This window comes from Notothenia coriiceps, unplaced genomic scaffold (assembly GCF_000735185.1).
Source record: "Notothenia coriiceps isolate Sejong01 unplaced genomic scaffold, NC01 NC01_scaffold00027765, whole genome shotgun sequence".
NCBI classification, from domain to species: Eukaryota; Metazoa; Chordata; class Actinopteri; order Perciformes; family Nototheniidae; genus Notothenia; species Notothenia coriiceps.
Window position 1 is genome coordinate 159,044 of NW_011360466.1, and position 14,251 is coordinate 173,294.

The 14,251-nt window shown below is 39.5% G+C and overlaps 3 protein-coding genes across 12 annotated transcripts in view; 1 reads left to right on the forward strand and 2 right to left on the reverse strand.

Moving 5' to 3' along the window:
• The window catches only part of eya4 (EYA transcriptional coactivator and phosphatase 4), a 50,514-nt gene extending 43,690 nt beyond the window's left edge, over positions 1–6,824 (forward strand). For 4 of the 10 annotated variants that reach the window (XM_010785473.1, XM_010785477.1, XM_010785481.1 and 1 more), the window contains 6 exons: positions 795–853; positions 1,135–1,295; positions 2,377–2,491; positions 2,667–2,788; positions 4,922–5,068; positions 5,982–6,824. In XM_010785473.1, the coding sequence (XP_010783775.1) occupies positions 795–853; positions 1,135–1,295; positions 2,377–2,491; positions 2,667–2,788; positions 4,922–5,068; positions 5,982–6,019 (642 nt within the window). In that variant the 3' untranslated portion in view covers positions 6,020–6,824. Of the gene's footprint in view, positions 1–794; positions 854–1,134; positions 1,296–2,376; positions 2,492–2,666; positions 2,789–4,737; positions 4,839–4,921; positions 5,069–5,981 lie in introns of those variants that run through there. The other 6 variants (XM_010785475.1, XM_010785482.1, XM_010785474.1 and 3 more) reach the window with 4 other exon arrangements.
• Positions 6,825–7,539: 715 nt separating this feature from the next.
• rps12 (ribosomal protein S12) lies at positions 7,540–10,301 on the reverse strand. Its single transcript, XM_010785483.1, has 6 exons — positions 10,244–10,301; positions 10,073–10,119; positions 9,014–9,169; positions 8,714–8,816; positions 8,405–8,506; positions 7,540–7,626 (listed from the first exon to the last, which is right to left on the reverse strand). Exons 2-6 carry the CDS (start codon positions 10,084–10,086, stop codon positions 7,564–7,566), a joined length of 438 nt encoding a protein of 145 aa, XP_010783785.1. The 5' UTR covers positions 10,087–10,119; positions 10,244–10,301; the 3' UTR covers positions 7,540–7,563.
• A 751-nt stretch (positions 10,302–11,052) lies between these two features.
• LOC104957811 (SH3 domain-binding glutamic acid-rich-like protein 3) lies at positions 11,053–12,356 on the reverse strand. Its single transcript, XM_010785484.1, has 3 exons — positions 12,206–12,356; positions 11,792–11,959; positions 11,053–11,263 (listed from the first exon to the last, which is right to left on the reverse strand). The coding sequence occupies exons 1-3, from the start codon at positions 12,248–12,250 to the stop codon at positions 11,201–11,203; spliced, it is 276 nt and encodes a 91-aa protein (XP_010783786.1). The 5' UTR covers positions 12,251–12,356; the 3' UTR covers positions 11,053–11,200.
• Between the last annotated feature and the right edge of the window lie 1,895 nt (positions 12,357–14,251).

Genomic DNA, 14,251 nt, shown 5'->3' on the forward strand with positions numbered 1-14,251 from the left:
TTTTGAGACCAATAGACAGACCAATACCACATTTTGACCAAGACACCTGCACAGAGCACCCCCAGGTGGTGAATGCGCGTAAGTACAGTTTTTCAAATTTGTCCTGCCAGTAGCAGGGACTTTGCATTGAAAGTGGACGTAACATTTCCATTGAGAAGACATTTGTACATTTGCAGGACAAATCACATGTTAACTCTGTCCATGAGGAAGACATATCCACTCGATTCACAACATTACCCTAACCCTAACCCTAATCCTAACCCTCACACCAGATACTGACTGGTATTCGGACCCCCCCAGACCCCCCCAATAAAGCAAAAATGCATGTTTCAGAGTGGCCTTTTATTGTGGCCAGCCTAAGGCACACCCGTGCAATAATCATGCTGTCTAATCAGCATCTTGATATGCCACACCTGTGAGGTGGGATGGATTATCTCGGCAAAGGAGAAGTGCTCACTATCACAGATCTTTTCAGATTTGTGAATCTGAAATATTAAATAATATTTGAGAGAAATTGTTATTTTGTGTATATAGAAAATGTTTTAGATCTTTGAGTTCATCTCATGAAAAATGGGAGCAAAAACAAAAGTGTTGCGTTTATATTTTTTGTTCAGTGTAGGTTGCTATGTATAGCATTCAGTACATTTTACATTTATATTTTCATGCTTCATTTGTAATAGCAAATTCTTATAATGTATGTATATAGCACACTAGTTTATTTTAGTCACTTAGCTTAGCATCTGTTTTTGTATTTATCCTGCGTGGAATTAATAATATGTTCTTTGTGTGCACAGGAGTGTGATCAAGTACACATTGATGACGTGTCATCAGACGACAATGGCCAGGACTTAAGGTAGGCATTCAACAATTCACATTTATTTAAACAATAATAAGTATGATGTTAACACTGTTGATGTTATTGAATTTGTTTTATTATTATTCTTTAATTTGGCTTACATTTTGTAATGTTGGTAACATCCATTTATCAAAAATAACAGTCACCTATATTTTTGCTTTGCATTTTAAAGATGGTACTGAATTGCATTCTTAAAAAGAAATATTTGAATACTGAAAATAACCATTTGTTCTACCAGAGGAGATTTTTCAAATAAAACATATCATTATTATTGACAGTACTTACAGTTTTGCAACTGATGGCTTCCATGCAGCTGCAACCAGTGCCAACCTGTGCCTGGCTACGGGGGTCCGCGGTGGGGTCGACTGGATGAGGAAACTGGCCTTCCGCTACCGACGGGTCAAAGAGTTGTATAGCTCGTACAAAAACAATGTGGGGGGTAAGCCAATCTGACGGGAATACTGGACACGAGGGACAGACCAAAGGCTGATAGAGAGGGGGAGAATACCTTGTTATACATATATATATATTGTAGTGGCCAAAATCCTAAAAAGCTTGTCTTGTAACTCAATACCTTAAAAGTTATTGTTCTTGGCCACATGTAGAGCTTGGGGCTGGGAAGCAGTGTCAGACTCGCAGTACAAAATCCACTGGACGTTTGGTTGCTTTTCAACGTTTGTTTCCAGCAAACAAAATACGAAAACAATATTCAACGTAAACTTAAACAGCAGATCCTAATAATCCGTCTAAGGTTGCGTCTGTGTGTCAATGACGGTATTGCTGCTGCCTGCTGCCCTCCCGCACCTCCAATTTAAAGCTTTAGCCCCGCCCCCTTCACCTGAGCAAAGCGCACCTCTCTAAAAACAGAAAAATGCATTAATAAAGTTTCCAAATAAATCAAAACAAAATAAACTTAAATGCGGCTGCTACATATATATGTAAACATGGTATCAAAGTTATTATAAAACAATTTAATGTATCTTATAGTATAGCTGAATTTGAGGAAACCTCCTCTAAAGGCATTCAAGGGAAGATTATTCAAAGACAGAAAACAGAGATTAAACATGGAATGGGAAGCCACGATCTGGAAACAAGTATTAAATATATACTAGTGGGCATGACATTACAGTATTTGCAAACTGTACATGTACATAAATATGATAAAGGCTGCAGTGCACAAGTGTTTATATCTGTTTTCAAAATGTGGGTTTAATGAAAGCAGAGATCAAAAACAAAGCTGCTGTTGGACTATACATTTAGCTTATTCCTAATAAAATAATGATTTTTATTTGACCAATTTTAGGGTTTCGTGAAGGATATATTCAGTGTTTCCTCCTGAGATGTATTGACACTAAAGTAGACCATAGACTTAGCTTACTGTGTTTGTACCTTTCCTGATACATGTGTGATGCTTTATACCGGTGTGTGTGATGCTTTATACCGGTGTGTGTGATGCTTTATACCGGTGTGTGTGATGCTTAAAGCTGCGAGGGGTTACTGAATATCATGCTGTGTTTTAGGCCTGCTGGGTCCCGCTAAAAGAGACGCCTGGCTGCAGCTCAGAGCCGAGGTGGAGGGTCTGACTGACTCCTGGCTCACCCACGCACTCAAGTCGCTATCCATCATCAGCTCCAGGTGCCATTTTGTGACATATTTCACATCACACAGACTGTTATCGCTCTAATCCTCCTCTCTGTTTGTTTAAAAGGTTAAGATTTAGAGCGTGGGAACTAATCCATATTCAGCATCAAAGTACATTTACTCATGACCCAGCTTTACACGGTCTGCTCTCCGTTTGTGTGTTCCTCAGGAGTAACTGTGTAAACGTGATGGTGACCACAACGCAGCTCATACCAGCGCTGGCTAAAGTTCTCTTATATAGTCTGGGATCTGTTTTCCCCGTGGAGAACATTTACAGTGCAACGAAAATAGGTAAGACACAAACACTGGTGCACACACACGTTCATTCACTTCTAGGTAATAATCCAATAAGGATGAAAATAAATTGAATGTAGAATTGGAGTAACTAAATAGTAGCTGACTATATATTTGATGTATTGTATTTAAGGTCACATGCATTCTGTTCTGTCCATTATTTTTGATGTTTCTTCATCTACTCCATGTAGTCCAGATATCCTGTTCCTTGTTATGATATAATTGCTTTAGTTTGGCTCAGGTTCATTGAGCGGCTGGTTAGGATTGTTTGAGTTATAGTTTGTTTTATATTATATGGTGTGTGTGTGTGTGTCCTAGCATTACTATACTTGTGGGGACCTTAATCTGTTTACACAGTCACGTGTGGGGACTCGCCTCCCTTATGGGGACAAATTGGAGGTCCCCATGAGGGGAATCATTCATTTTAGGGTGAAGGTTAGGATTAGGGTAAGGGTTAGGTTAAGGGTAAGGGTTAGGGTTAGGCATGTGTTGGTTATGGTTAAGGTTAGGATAAGTCTCCAGGAAATGCATGTAAGTCAATGTAATGTCCCCTGAAGTGATTACAAATTCCAATACATAAAATCCATATTTAAGTACACCAATAACTACACAGCTAGGCTACTAACATTGTTTTCTCTTGCACATTGAAACAAATTAATTAGAAAGTCTTCAGTGTTTCGAATGGGTTATCTCAGTGACACTGTATTATTTACACATATTTCTATGTACTTTGAATTTAATGATTTAATACAAATTATAATGAACCGCAATTTAAACATAAGTGACATAGCGCTTGTGATTCAAAACTGAAAATACCTGTGAGTAATGCTAACTCTTTGGACCAGCATGAGACCACATACATCCTCCGATTAAAATGATTTAGAAGGTTTATTTCAAGATTATCAACAATGCATTATTTGAATCACTTTCACTGATAGAATGAAGAAGGGTTAGGCCTACATCCGTCTTTTCCTTATTCCATAGTTTACAATAAACGACAACAATGGATGTTATTGATGAATGAATGGTATGATGAATTAAATGTTACTGATGCAAGGATTTAATGGACGCAATACACTCCTTGTCTTCCGTAATGGATTGTCCACTCTACGCTGTGAAAAGGAGATAATTGTGCCTATCAACACCCCCGATGTATAATTACTTAATAATGACATCATCCCCTGGCTAAATGCTTAGTTCGACTGCAGCCCTTTTACTCCAGCTCACACTGACCTAAACAACAAATCCATCCTCACATCACATGAAGTCCTGCTCTTGAACATCTCCAACACTTGTGGGATCTTCCAGGCCAGATGCCCACTTTCTGAATGGAGTCCGTTAGCAGGAGAAAACGCAACTGGTTACGCCAATGTACCGCAACTGTGGCCAACACTAAATCCTATTCAACCAGACATCAAGAAAACAAAACAACTCGGATTAGAAATGGAGTTAGAGAGCCAAAACATCCAGGAAACAAAACTCAAAGCCAAGTGTGTGTGTGCTTGTGAGCTAATGTTACACCCAGTTCAACCCCCACGGCGCCTTGATTCAAACGGACGTAGCAATGTGGAAACCATGACAACTGCCTGATGTTTAGGACACAAGTGTTTCAGGTCAAACGCCGGATCACGTAGACTCATGGATACTTTGCATATGGAATTACTCTAAATGCAATTAGCGCTGTATATGTATAGGAGGAAGGCTAAAGGTTAGCATGGGGTGTGACCTACATCAGTCGGAAAAATGTTGTGGCAACCAGATATTATATTTATCTGAATGTGTGTGTGTGTGTGTGTGTGTGTGTGTGTGTGTGTGTGTGTGTGTGTGTGTGTGTGTGTGTGTGTGTGTGTGTCAACCTTGATGCATACAGCTCAGATTTTTTATGTCTTTAATTCCCATTCCGACCACTAAGGAAAAACCTGTGAAAGCCATTTGTTTGTCTCCAGGCAAAGAGAGCTGTTTTGAACGTATAGTCTCCCGCTTTGGCACTAACATTACATATGTTGTGATTGGCGATGGGAAGGATGAAGAGCATGCGGCCAGCCAGGTAAACAAACGACTTCAAAACGTTGACCCCTCTGACCTTGTGACCCTCCTTCCTCCCCCCTTTGTTTATTTGTTTTTTTGCAGGAAAAGAGAGTTGCTTTGAACGCATAATGCAAAGGTTTGGCAGGAAAGTAGTGTATGTTGTAATTGGGGACGGTGTGGAAGAGGAGCAGGCGGCCAAAAAGGTAATGGACCCGCAACCTCACCGTGACCCCGCCTACTCCACACAGTGTGAGCTCTGATTGGAAGAAGCCTGCCTTTCTTTGCTGTAGAGGATTTGTGTTACTTTTTTTCTGTTCTACTTGCTCTTGCTTTTTCCTATTTTATGAAGTGGCAGGTGACTTTTGATTGTCAGGGTGACAATTTGAGACTAAGGCTTGGCAAGTGTACATTTTGGACCTACTTTTGGAAGTCAAATATACCAAATTCGTGAGCCACCTGCAGCTATAATTCAACTTAATGTGTGTCACATTTGACATGAATGGCTCCGAAATGTACACAATGATTTGAACAATGTGATTTGTTAAGCGCAATAATGCTGTTTTTTTATCCAGTGGTGTGCGAAGTCTTTTTTCATTGGTACTCGAGTAGAAAAGCTATATCCCAACAAAGAAATATGACACATATTGACAATCTAGGACATATTTCCTAAAGTGAAAATATAAATCCCATCTTTCCTCCAGCTTTGGGTTTCATTGTTGGTGCTGGGATTGTTAAAGGAGAAGTTTGACATTATTGGAAAAGATCACAATCACTTTCCTGCTGAGAGTTAGATGAGAAGAATAATATCAATCTCTGCCCCTTAAACATAATGCTACCAACAGTTAGCTTAGCATATAGTGCAGTTAACTGTGTATCAATGTTGTTGTAATGCTAAGCTAAGGGCACAGCTGTAGCCTTATTGATATAAGAGTTATTATTATCTTTCTATCTCAATTAACTCTCAGCACAAGAGCAGATTAGTAAATGTCTCCAAATGCTGAACTCTTCCTTTAAGCCTTATGATTGCATGGATTTCGTTTGCAGTGCTTTTGCAAAGCAAGCAGCTACAAGCTACTGTAGTGTAGCTTGCATGAGTTTAGGTGGCGGTGTGCAGCTCTGCTAACAGTACTGTTGGTTCTAATTATGTGTGTTCACTCCACAGCACAACATGCCTTTCTGGAGGATATCCAGCCACTCTGACCTGCTGGCACTACACCAAGCACTGGAGTTTGAGTACCTGTAACTATTATAGCAATATGGACTCATGCAATGTTACCGTGGACATGGTCAGCCCCCTTCTTTTGTATAACTATTTAAGAACAAACAATACACTGCAACCGTTTTTGTGATTTTTTTTTTGTCTTGTTGAACGTCTGGATTTACAAACTCTGAACGGTCTTAAGAAGAGGTGAAAGGAGGTAAAGAACTGAACAGTGGGCTTAAGAGGTGTCTCGAATACCCAGCTCAGCCCCTGTGGCCCCTATGCTGCGAACAGACCGCTGTGAAACCCCCCCCCCTCTACTGTCCCTGCAGCTGACTGGAAGCCTGTAAAGGCTCAATGCCTCCCTTGGCCTGGGAGGATGTTTGGTTTGATGGAGGGCAGCCAGACTAGTCTCAGGCCTGCTGAGGGTCACCTGGGAGGATCTTCAAACCACGAGGGCTTCTCTGTACAGGCATTCTGTGTGCGGGGTTAACAGCTGCTTTTTTTTCTAAGTGTTTTCTTCCTGGTGGTATAATAATCACAACACAATGGAGCCTGCATCAGAAACTTGTGTAAATTATTTACAATAAACTTAAGGGCAGTGGTGGATGTTTTTGTGAAGGAAATGAAATGCATTTTTGGGGTCTTTGTTTTTTTTCTCCACTCTGGATTTTTGTAATTGTTTGGGCAGGGGAATTGAGGATGTGCGTCATGATGTGTTGTGCCTTAATGTGTTTGAATGTCTTTTCTTTATTCAGAAATGTCTATGTATGTAGATATAAAGGAGAAAACTTATACAAATGACCTATGCATCTCGTCTTTCCTTTTAAACTGATCCGACATGCATGTACAGGTAGTGCTGCTCATTATTGAAAATTACATTTGCAGTATGCTGTTCATATTTGCGGTTTGATTAACTCACCAACCTTTGGAGCAATCAACATCATTCCGTGTTAACCCCGGGGACCCAGCAGTTATTTGAATAAGTTTTAGACACAACTTTCTTATAAACTGTCCACCCAAATAATCTTAGAAAATAGAGCACCATTATGTCAGGGTTTGTGCATTAAACACTGCACTTTAAGGGACCTATCATGTCTTTTATACATAAATATGTGTCCCCGGTGTGTCAGGGAATTCACAAAACCATCTTTTCCTCCGTACCCAAATCTCTAAAAACAGGGGTACAGCGGCGCTGATCCAGAATGTAGCTATATCTGTCGGTATAATTCTGAGCAGGCATTAGCTTGCCCTCTTTTTTCAAGCTAAGGACCCCGAACCTGCAGTTCTCTAACAGGCCTGAAATAGAGGGATATGAGGGATGTCTAAAATGCATAATCAGTTTGGTATTTTGAGCAAAACATATCAGATGTGTTATTATATATCCAATACCCATAATATAGGCCTATGCCTAAAAATAGCATAATAGGAGAACTTTGGACAGACCAATTTAATATCACTGCCAGCGTTTAGTTTGGGTGAGACTTGTCTGGAAAAAGGAACACTTCAGACAACTGCATAATTTTCACTTTTTATTGACATTTTATTTTTTGCCTTTGAAGTATTCCTCAATCACATCCTTGGCTTGAGACTCCTTGCCGTAGTCCTGTAAACAGAAAAGTACAGTTTGAGATGAGCAGATTAAGATAAAGACTAAGCTATAAATAACCGTGGAAGCGATATCATCAGTCATGTGTCAAGATGTGTTGAGGGCCTTGTTGGGTCAAGGGATATCTACATTCAGTCTTACCCACCTAAACACAGTGTGAATAATAGTGGTAAAACTGAGCATTAGTTTATATAGTACTCAAAAGTCTAGCCCCAAAAACACACCTGTTAGGCTCTGCTAAAAATTACAGTAAGCTGAGCAACACGTGACAGGACAGAATCACTGTAAAGGCATTCAAGACCATTTAATTTCCATAAGTGTATGTACTTTTAGGAAAAAACATTATAGCTTACTCAGTCATTACATTTACCTGCATCTATAGACATTTTGAAGGAATGTTCAACATATGCTCCTCCCATTATGGGAATCATTGCCGCCCATTCAAATAAACACTAGAAATTAATATACAGGTTGATTGGTATAAACAGCAAACTACGAGGTAAGTCAGTCATGACCCATCAATCATGGTGCTGGTTTCCATTCGTTACTATTTGTTGCCATTCTTAGGGACCCCAGACACCACAGTTAGACGACGGGGCTCGTACCCTGGCATTCATTTGGCCAGATGTTTTTAAACAACAGCTGCATGGCACAAAGCACAGCAGCTGCACTTGTCTGGCAGATATATTGTGTATATTTAGCAGGAATATGTAGAGTCTATTCTGTTTGTTTTTCTTGAATGTAGGCAAAAAATGAAGTGAACCGCATCATTTACCTTGACCACCACACAGCTGCAGCCCACAATCTTACGGGGTTTGCCCTCACGGTCGATCTTGCACAGACCGACCCACTCGCCGAGCTTCTTGTTGTCATCAACCTGAAATAAGGTTCAACAGCGTATTTTAACTTGAGTCATTCCTGATAAACAATGAGGTGTAATTATAATTTATTTTTTCAACATAACGGCAGCAATGTGTACTCTTGCTGCACCGCCAAAAGGACCATTTCACATCTCCTTTGCATTTGTTCATGTGAATTTCCCAAACCAGATACTTGATCAGTCGGTTATGAGCAGCCTTGTTACCTTTATCAGGTTGATCTGATGCTCCGCACAGAGGGCCTCCACCAGCTTGACGTATGTGGGCTCATCACAGTTGCCTGCAAGGGCACAGAGATGGGCTTGACGCCTGAAAAAAACAAACATGATTTAGTTTGCAGCAAAGGCAACATTAACACATGTGTGGCACATCAAGACAAAAATTGGGTAACATTGGCAGGCATCCACACAAAAGGTTCAGTAGAGGGAGCCAGGGTGTCATCAAGGATGCATTCAAGGACGAAACCACATTTTTAAAAAAGGTAACTAAATTAAAATTAAACATACTTGTCCAGGGCCTTGGCAGCCTCACGGATACCACGGGCGAGGCCATCGTGGATGAGTGCGGTCTTGAGCACTTCAGGGAGAGCAGTGTTGACATCCATCACACCCGTCGAAATACCTCCAGCAGCACCTCCAGCAGGGACTGCAGCAGGGACGCTACTAAAAACAGAATTGTTTTGAGTTTTTTTCGAGCAAAACAGGATTTATAGATTAGCAGATTTCAGTTGAGCTTCTGGCGTTGTCAGAACAGGGTTCTCACTCATTGTAGAGAGAAGGGGTATCCGACAAAAGAAAGAAAGTCATCATTCAAGCGCCAGAGAACTCTCTTAAAAAGTGGGAATAGCACACTGAGCATTTCATTGCATGCCTGAGGACAGCTGACCATTTAAGTGGGATGGATAATATAATCCCTGTCTGGTGCAAGTTCAGCATGGAATAAAACAAGAGCCTGAAAATAAAAACTAACAGGCTAAATGTAAGCATTCAGTGCATTTCTACAAACCTTGACTTTTTAAAATAGCCATTGCGTCACAATGAAGTCCAAATGCGTTGATATCGTATTACATTTGGCTTTAGCCACTTTTGCTTGTGATATTAAAGTGCACCGATTCGAGCCTTTGCAGACAGGGTACTTCAGGTTAAAGGGGAACTGGGGTTATGTTTTAATAATTATGCAGCTACTGACTTGCCAAGTAACATGGCAAATTCAATGGTAAAATATGTTAGCATAGCAAGAGCTGATCAAAACATAACCACGTTCAACTTTTGTTTTTTAGCCATCTCTACACTTGACAACTGCTGCACACGCAGAAAAATGTTGGTCTTATCACCTCACAGTATAAGTGTACATGTTGCTAAGCTAGGCAGCTAGCGGTAGCTTCGGCAAAACAATAGACTACAACTAACATTTATAACCGCACAAGTGTGGGCGACATGTTCTCAAAAATAATTTTAAGTTTCAGCCCCTCCATCACCACTTTTCACAGAGAGTAAGAACAGTTTTTGTTAGAAATCCCTCGCTTTGTTGGTTAGCGACAGATAGAAGAATATAATTATGCTCACCCTTCCTCGGCCATTGTTGATTATCGATGGATGTTGGATATAAAGATCTGAAATACAGAACAAAAATGAAAGAATAGTTGTTATTAAACATAAACGGTTCATGGTGATGACTTTATATATCAAGATGTTTGATAAATCCTTTAGATTGTGCCGGTAGTGGGAGAAACGTACCCTGTCCTCCTCTCGGTCAGCGTGTAAAGAGGACGTCATAACTCCGCGACATTCCTTTAAAAGCAGAAGGCCCCGTTCATGCTTTAGAGGGTCGTCCGGAATGCTGCCTGTTTTAGTTTCAATGTTCAATATTACACAAATAAATAAATAATGATTAAATAATTGTAGGTCGACAAACTCAGGCCCTTTTACTTCTATACAAATGGAAATACCACAGTGTAAAAGAAAAAGTGGAGTAAAAGTCCTTTATTTGTTGTTGTTACTTAACTTAAAGTGCAAAAGTATTAACATCAAAATAGCCGCCCATATATATATATATTTGAGAGACAACATATATATATATACGATATTTATATATATATATATATATAGTTTGGTCCTTAGCCTATTTATTTTTATTTTCGTGGCACCCAGAGACGCACATATACTGAAAGCCTCCCAGCAAACACCAGTGGCCTGGGGGAACAGTCTACCGGGGGGGAACAGTTTTATAGATGTTATTCTCTGTTCATGCATGGCTCTGCAATCTAACTGTGTTCCCACTTTTTCAACAATTACATTTAGTTATTCAATTATATTTGGGACAAATACTCTCAGAATTCTATACTAAAGTGGGTTTTTTCTCTAAGTTTTGGGACACTTCCAGTCATGTGATCTGTTGCTTTGCTAATACTACGTACGATTGTATGTTTATACATATGGAATAATGCAGCGACTTTAATCTCAATTCCCTGGTAAATGTGCAAATCGATACGACTTGGTACCAGACTTTTACATAGAAAAAGTGTCAATAAGGGCAACAAGCAGAGTTCAAATTATTATTATTTTTTATTTCATTCATGGAACTCCAAACATTTCAGAAGACAAATATGTTTAGCTGAACATTATCAGACGTTGCCAAATCAAATGACAGTTTACAGAAATATTAATAGTATTTTTCAAAGATCTCCATTCCTTTTAGATCTTGAGAAACGCCTCCAACTGTTCGTTCTCAATTGCCTCCAAAAATGCTTCGTAGTTCTAAAAGAAAGAAAAGATGTTGGGGGTTAAGGATTTTAGGGTGGAGATGCAAGAAAGAGAGAAAATAAACACAGAAGCAATTAATATCAAAATATACTTTATATATTTTCCAAAGAAATCTTAATAAAATGAATACATATTTGAGAGAGATTATGCTGTAATTTGTACTTTTAATCTTTTTTGGGAACCTTCAACGATCCAAGGTGCGGCCCTCAAAACAAGAACAACTTCCTCTCAGACAAAATCTAAATGCAATGAAGTGTGTGTGTGTGTGTGTGTGTGTGTGTGTGTGTGTGTGTGTGTGTGTGTGTGTGTGTGTGTGTGGATCTTAGGTGATTGGGTGGTACTGTAAATATTTATTTAATTTCTAAGTCTATATGCCCTGTGGACTACCACATTGTTTTTCCTCTTTTCAAGTGCCACTAGCATGTAAATGATTAACATTCAATTGTAATTCCGTTGGTTCCAAGAAGGTGTTGCATTGTCACCAGACATTATCATTACTTTTGGTAACTGTGTGAGACTTACCCCACAATGTTCGTTCCCATTGCATATCTGAGGAGGTAGAGCCGTAGGGTCATTTGCCATTTCCCTCATCTCATCCTTGGTATTAGAATCCTGACTAATGTCTATAGCTTCAAATTCTACTTTCTTGGCGGAAAGCACATCCAAGATTTTTTGCTGTTTTTTCTTGATCTGGAAAGGATAGTATTTTATCAGTTACATAAATATAAAATTAATGTGAAACCCTTACACTTAAAAGTTATCACAAAGTTTTGATTTGCAATATACATTTCTTCAATGGCCATGATGAGCAGTTACAGTTATTCAGAAATAAAATGTATGCATATCAGCGTGACTTCTGACAATCTTTTATTAAATGTAATCTTCTATAAAAATTACTACAAGTAAAACAATCAAACAAGTAAGACAGCACTGTACCTCTATGGAGCCGCTGACGCTGGTATAAAATACTTTGACAGGCATATCTGCTATTGTTCTAAAATGATCTAGAAAGAGAGGAGTGCAGGCACAGAATGATCCAGTTTCCAAATGCAGGTATGTGGAGCTGCTTCACTGCACTAGACAAGCTGAGCAGGTTTGGACATGAGTTACCTGCCTGCATGGACACACCCACTAGTGTGACTGTCATTCTTTGATATATTGCTTCTTTGCTTTTCCAAACCTGTTACTTAACTGAACCATGGTACCTATAAAGTGAAAAATAGTTTGGAGTGTATCAAATACACAGGAAATCGAGAAACTATATAAAGGTAATTTTTTTAACCTGAATTGACTGATTTGTTTGGCCACTTGGGGGCAGTGTAACAAGCTGTAACATAACATTGACCTCACACAATATTTTTCTTGCAAAAAGTCAAATAAGCGTTTTTTTTTGTGTTGAGGTTAAACAAGGTGAGCAGATTTGTACAAAACACATCTGCCTGTATGGAGACACCCACTTATGTGATTCATGTTGTTGACATTCCAGCCTGCTTACGTCTATCATGAAACCACAAAAACACACACAAACTACCAGCAGTGGTGGAAAATAACTAAGTATATGGTCCCACTACTGAACCTAAGAGCTAGTAGAGGTAGTTGTACTTGAATATTTCCAGTATATTCTTTCTTTCTACTTTCTTTCTTCTTCTCCACCAAGTTTCAGGGGGGATTGTACTTTTAGTCTATATTCTTTTTTGCATTGAAGGCCTTTTGAGTGGAACAGCATAGGTGTCAATGATAATTAATAATGATGCTGAATACATTCAGCTCCTCTCTTATTGTCCAGGTTATGCTGAGGAATTTGTTTTAACAATTACTGATGATGATTGATAAAACACATTCATGTATTTCCCACACCACGCCGCTCCTCCGCTCCCTTCACTGGCTTCCAGTAATTGCTAAAATCCACTTCAAAACATTGGTACTTGCATACCATGCTGCGAATGGATCTGGCCCTTCCTACATCCAGGACATGGTTAAACCGTACACCCCAGCACGTGCACTCCGCTCTGCATCAGCCAAACGACTCGCTGCACCCGCACTGCGAGGGGGACCCAAGTTTCCATCAGCAAAAACACGTGGGTTTGCTATCCTGTCTCCAAAATGGTGGAATGAGCTCCCCATTGACATCAGGACAGCAGAAAGCTTGCACATCTTCCGGCGCAGACTGAAAACTCATCTCTTTCGACTCCACTTCGAGCGATAGAATTACTAACAAAGAATTGCTAACAAAGCACTTATATACCAATAAAGGACTGGCGTATCTAAAGCCAGTTGAGTAGTACTTGAAATGTTTGGCTCTATGAAACCTAATGTACTTATATGATTCATGTCTTCTTCAAGTTTGTATCTTCCTGGTCGAATGCACTTATTGTAAGTCGCTTTGGATAAAAGCGTCAGCTAAATGCAATGTAATGTATTTGATAGTTCACATATCTTGGCAGTTTTTGTTTGGTAACAATTGGGCACATTTTCCCCCAGCAGGGTCAAATCATCAAAAACTCTGCCAAACGTGACAGCAAGCGCGGTAAGAAATATATATGTATTGATCTGCATTCACATACACCAAATAAAGCAAATTACCATAGAATGCAAAGACAATGTAATCAGCCTACTCCTGCAGGTCAGTCGATCTTAGCTTTCTGATCAATAGAATCTCTCTGTCAAATGTAAGCCATAACAGGAATAAAGCAAAGAATGCAGCATATATTTGAGGAAGTGTGTAGATTAAACAAATAAAATGTTGTGTAAAAACACACTTAAACCTGGTCTTCCTGAAAGAGCAACAGATCATCAGCTAGTCACCGATAACACTGTGACATCATTGTTGGCTGTCGTTAAAGATACAGCAGACTTATAAACTTTAACTACCCTAAACTTTTTCACGTTTTTGTGAAATTGCACGACATTCTTCATTACTTGATGCATTTAGTTATCAAGGGAAACTAGTGGTTCTAGCTCATAGCACACTCTCCCAGCCAG

What these genes read in the sequence shown, in the direction of transcription:
- LOC104957811 (XM_010785484.1), bottom strand. Translation starts at nt 12,250, where the DNA reads ATGCCTGTCAAAGTATTTTATACCAGCGTCAGCGGCTCCATAGAG. An exon ending in GCGTCAGCGGCTCCATAGAG is followed by an intron (nt 11,960 to 12,205) that starts GTACAGTGCTGT and finishes TATCCTTTCCAG; the next exon opens with ATCAAGAAAAAACAGCAAAA. An exon ending in ATGGGAACGAACATTGTGGG is followed by an intron (nt 11,264 to 11,791) that starts GTAAGTCTCACA and finishes TCTTTCTTTTAG; the next exon opens with AACTACGAAGCATTTTTGGA.
- rps12 (XM_010785483.1), bottom strand. An exon ending in GCTGCCAAGGCCCTGGACAA is followed by an intron (nt 8,817 to 9,013) that starts GTATGTTTAATT and finishes TGTTTTTTTCAG; the next exon opens with GCGTCAAGCCCATCTCTGTG. An exon ending in GCAGCTGTGTGGTGGTCAAG is followed by an intron (nt 7,627 to 8,404) that starts GTAAATGATGCG and finishes TTCTGTTTACAG; the next exon opens with GACTACGGCAAGGAGTCTCA.